Raw genomic sequence first — 4,249 nt, 5'->3', positions numbered from 1 at the left:
TCCCGGTGCCAGTCGCGGTGCTGGCTTTGGTCCTGCTGCGGGTCCTAGTCTGAATCCTGGTTTGGGTCCTGGTCCTGGTCCTGGTGCCGGTCCCGGTGCCAGTCGCGGTGCTGGCCTTGGTCCTGCTGCGGGTCCTAGTCTGAATCCTGGTTTGGGTCCTGGTTTGGGTCCTGGTCCTGGTGCCAGTCCCGGTGCCAGAGCCAGTCCCTGTCTTGGTCCTGGTCCTGCCGGTGCCTTGTCCCAGCTCGGGTGGCTCCCGGAGGGTTGTGGTGGATTAACCCTCCAGGGAGGGACAAGTGGGAGCCTTGGCCCTCTGGGGCAGCTGCTCCCGCAGGATGTCGGGGCAGGAGATGGATCCTAAGCTAAGTCTCATCTTCTGTTCCTGTGCCAGAGTGACTCCCGAGGGGGCAGTGGGGCCTGTGACCGCACCGGGCGCCTCTACCTGTACCACTACAACGAGGAGCAGCCGTTCATCCCCCTGACCGAGATCCAGCGCATCGACACTGCTGCCATCCTGGACATCAAATGGTAGGGCTGGCACGGCCGCGCCCGGTGCGCCGCGCGGGGTCCTGCCCTGGAGAGTCTTCTTGGGCATGGCAGCAACAGGAATGGTCACTCACCAAACTGTTCTGGCTTGTCGGGGGGAAATGTTCCCTGGTTTGTTCCAGTGAGCAAAGTGCTCATTTCTGTGTTACTTTCTGCTCGTGAGCAGCTGCTCAATGACTTTATACCTCATTGACTTTATCCCTCATTTATATCTAATAACATACAGTAGAGTTCCCCTGTGTAGAATCTCCTCCACATAGGTTTGTGGGAGCGTGAGGAGCCTTAGATTTTCTTCATGTTAGATATTTTTTGGACAAATCCCTTCTTGTGCGTCCTGGGATAAAAGTTATGACTTTGCTCTCTTCCTGACATAAAAGATGGACATTTGAGACTTGTTTCACTTGATCTTTTAGGTGCCACCTTCCCGTTGCGGAACATCCCATGGTTGGCATTGCAAACTCCACGGGTGCTGTGGAGTTTTGCCACCTGACTGGCAGTGAGGTGGGTGGCTCTAACGCCCGCTGGGGCTGCTTTTAACCCATGTTTGATTCATCTCTATGTTTATTAGCAGAGGCTTGCAGGGAAGCTGGGGTTGGTTTCCATGGCTTCCTCAGCATGGTTAGAGTTTTAAACACTTCTTTTGTCTTCTGATGGTGTTTGTCATAAGCTCTACAAATCTGCTGATGGCAACAGGGAGACAGGCTGGGCTCTACCCACCTGCAGAGTGGGAGATGAGAGGCACGAGGGGAGCATAAGCCAAGCCTGGAAATTGTCATGTGAGGACAAGTATGGACTAACTGGTAAACAGCAGAAGGTGCAAAGTGGTTAAAAGCAGGGAAGAATTTTGGAGAGAGGTTTCTTGTGGTGGTGAGAGAGGTCGGGAGAGCCATTCCCACAGCAAAGCAAGCAGAAGGCAGAGTGAGGGAATTCAGTCAGGTCATCATGTCTGTACTTCATCCACTCCCTGAGAGGCAGCAGAGTTGAAGGGTGATGTGGTGGGGATGGGCAGGGAAGGGTGGGATCCTGTGTATGCATGTTTGCCCCTCAGCTAGTACCAGGTGATTTTATGGTACATTTCATCTCTTTCTATAGTGTGGGACCCTCAGTCCCTGGGAGACACCTGCTGTTAGAGACCTGTTGTCTTCCCAGTCTTAACCCCTTGCTTTTCCTTCCAGTAGAAGAACAGCTGCATGTTGGAGCCATGCTTCAGGGTCGATCTCGGGGCACAGCGACTGGCCTTGTCCCTGGACTGGTCCACGGGGCGGGAGCAGTGGTGAGCATGGGAGCTGGAGGCTGGGGTGAGGCTGGTGTGTGGGATAGCTTCCAGGAGATGTGGAGGACTTTGATGAGTGAGTCTTTAGTGGTTTGGGCTTTTCTGATCCCATCTGTCTCCCTGTCCCTGCTCTAGAAGTTGCTGTTCCCAGAGCAAGGGTAACAAAGGAACTGTGGCCACTGTAACAGGAGCAGAGGCTCAACCAAAACCAAACATGAGGTTGTGCTCTGGGGAATGGCAGCAGGTGAACCAGGGACATGTCTTCTGTTGCCTTTGCTAAAAGGAAAGACCAGAACAGGATGCAGATGGAGCCACTGGTTCCAACTCAGCTCTTGGAGAGGCTGAAATTTTAGTGTGAAGTTCTGCTTGAGAACTGCTAATAATAGTACATGTAGGAAGTTTAATCATGGGTGAGAAACAGGACAGAATTGGCTTGGAAGTAGCTCCTTCCTCTCTCAAACGCTCATAGATGAGACTTCAGAAATGGCATTGCTGGATGAAATACCCTAAATTAGCTGTACCTTGAAAGAGGAGAGGTGTGTTCTGTGAGTGTAGAGAGTGGTGCCTTTGGTGTTAGGCTGGAAGCTGAGGGGATCAGGCAGTTGTGTGCTTAATGCTGTAGGGCAAATATTTAGTAGGTTTGGCTAATTGAAGTTCTTTCTATGCACGTTGTGTAATGAGTAAGTAGAATTCTCAGTTAGACTTTCTTCCTTCTTGCCTCTGTCCTTCACCAGAAATGATCACTGCCTTGATGAAAAGTCCCTTTAAGGCTGTCACTGTTGGCACCTGAAAGAGCAGTAACTTATCCTAGAAGCCAAATGTACATCCTCCATGTCTCTGTATGAAGGGGATGGTCTTATATCTCTTAGGTGGGAATTTGGGAGAGTCAGTGTGGTTCTAGGAGGCAGAACTGGAAAGAAGCCCTGAGCCACCAAAGCAGTACCTGCAGCTGCAGGTAACCAAGCAGAAAGGACCAAGTTCATGTCAGGGAATGTCAGAAACTGTGCACTGGGAATTGCAGAACTTCTGCCACTGCTCCAAGATCATTGTGTCTAGAAACTGTACTGTGCCACAGGAGAGAGCAGGAAAGGTCAGGATCAGCCACTGCTTCAGTATGCTAGGACAGCAGGGAAGTAGAACATTCCTTTGTACTCCAGGAGAGGGAAGAAATTCTGAAAGGTCCTTGTCAGTCTGACTTGGAGGGAAGAAAAAAAAAAAGGTCTGTCTTCATATGGATTTTTTTATTGATGTAATATGAAGCATGTGAGAAGTTCTGCATCTGGGACAGACAGACCCAAGGGTGGTTCTTTCCTTCTCTTGGGTGTGAGTGTTGCACCTCTGTGAGATGAGGGAGTGGCAGTCACTGGGGCAGATGGTTTTAGGGTGGGATGGGCTGAAGCTGAAAAGAACTATATGAATATGTGCATTCCTGACAGTTTCTGTCAGCGCTTGGTTGAATCGAACATGTTTGATTGTTTCAGTAACTCCTGATTTCTCTGTATCCCACTGCAGTGGATGTCCCCTGAGAGTGATCAGCAGTGATTCAGAGGGGAAGCTGAATCTTTTCTCCATAGATGAATCTGCTCCTTCTGTGCATGTCCTGAATCAGTGGGAAGCTCACAAATTTGAGGCCTGGATTGCTGCTTTTAATTACTGGGACACTGATATTGTGTATTCAGGTCTGTGTGGGCTGGGACTCTCCTTGGGGTTGTTGGGGAGGGGGAACTTTGCTTAGAGATGTGTGTTCCTTGGGATTTTGCTTTGCAGAGTTGAGTGTGCTGCTTGCATCACACCTCTTCAAAGAGTTGGGCCCTCTGCTAGGGGGAAAAGGCTTCTTGATGGTGGGGAGTGGTTGGAGTTAATTAGAAGCTGTACCCTATAAACTGTGCTTTGGGTGGCTGTTGGCAAAAGAGATGATACTCTCTTGCAGAGTGCAAAGAGCCAGAGAGTGGGTGGCTGTTGGCAAAAGAGATGATATTCTCTTGCAGTGTGCAAAGAGCCAGAGACTTTTTAGAGTCCAGTCTTTTTGGCTTCTAATTAGTCTTCTTACCCAAGTGAGAGCACGAATACAAGTCTTTCCTGGGGTGATGAGTCCTGTGAGCCTCAGGTGATGTTTGGGGAGTGCAAGTTCTCAGGGCTGGAAAGCAGCAACTCCTCTGTATCAGAGGACACCCTGATTCTCTTGCAGTGTGCAAAGAGCCAGAGACTTTTTAGAGTCCAGTCTTTTTGGCTTCTAATTAGTCTTCTTACCCAAGTGAGAGCACGAATACAAGTCTTTCCTGGGGTGATGAGTCCTGTGAGCCTCAGGTGATGTTTGGGGAGTGCAAGTTCTCAGGGCTGGAAAGCAGCAACTCCTCTGTATCAGAGGACACCCTGAGCTGAAGGGACCCAGGAGGATCATCAGTCCAACTCAGGACACCACTGCACCCT

At 50.3% G+C, this 4,249-nt stretch overlaps 1 protein-coding gene across 1 annotated transcript in view; it reads left to right on the top strand.

Annotated features, from left to right (window-relative positions):
* Window positions 1-373: 373 nt before the first annotated feature.
* Window positions 374-4,249, top strand: part of DPH7 (diphthamide biosynthesis 7) — a gene marked incomplete at its 5' end in the record, with an annotated part of 8,068 nt that continues 4,192 nt past the window's right edge. The window contains 4 exons of the mRNA XM_009070228.1: window positions 374-528; window positions 960-1,047; window positions 1,725-1,819; window positions 3,332-3,498. Coding sequence (XP_009068476.1) covers window positions 374-528; window positions 960-1,047; window positions 1,725-1,819; window positions 3,332-3,498 — 505 coding nt within the window. The remainder of the gene's footprint in view (window positions 529-959; window positions 1,048-1,724; window positions 1,820-3,331; window positions 3,499-4,249) is intronic.

This window comes from Acanthisitta chloris, unplaced genomic scaffold, assembly GCF_000695815.1.
Source record: "Acanthisitta chloris isolate BGI_N310 unplaced genomic scaffold, ASM69581v1 scaffold24762, whole genome shotgun sequence".
NCBI classification, from domain to species: Eukaryota; Metazoa; Chordata; class Aves; order Passeriformes; family Acanthisittidae; genus Acanthisitta; species Acanthisitta chloris.
This window is presented reverse-complemented; position numbering and strand designations above follow the sequence as displayed.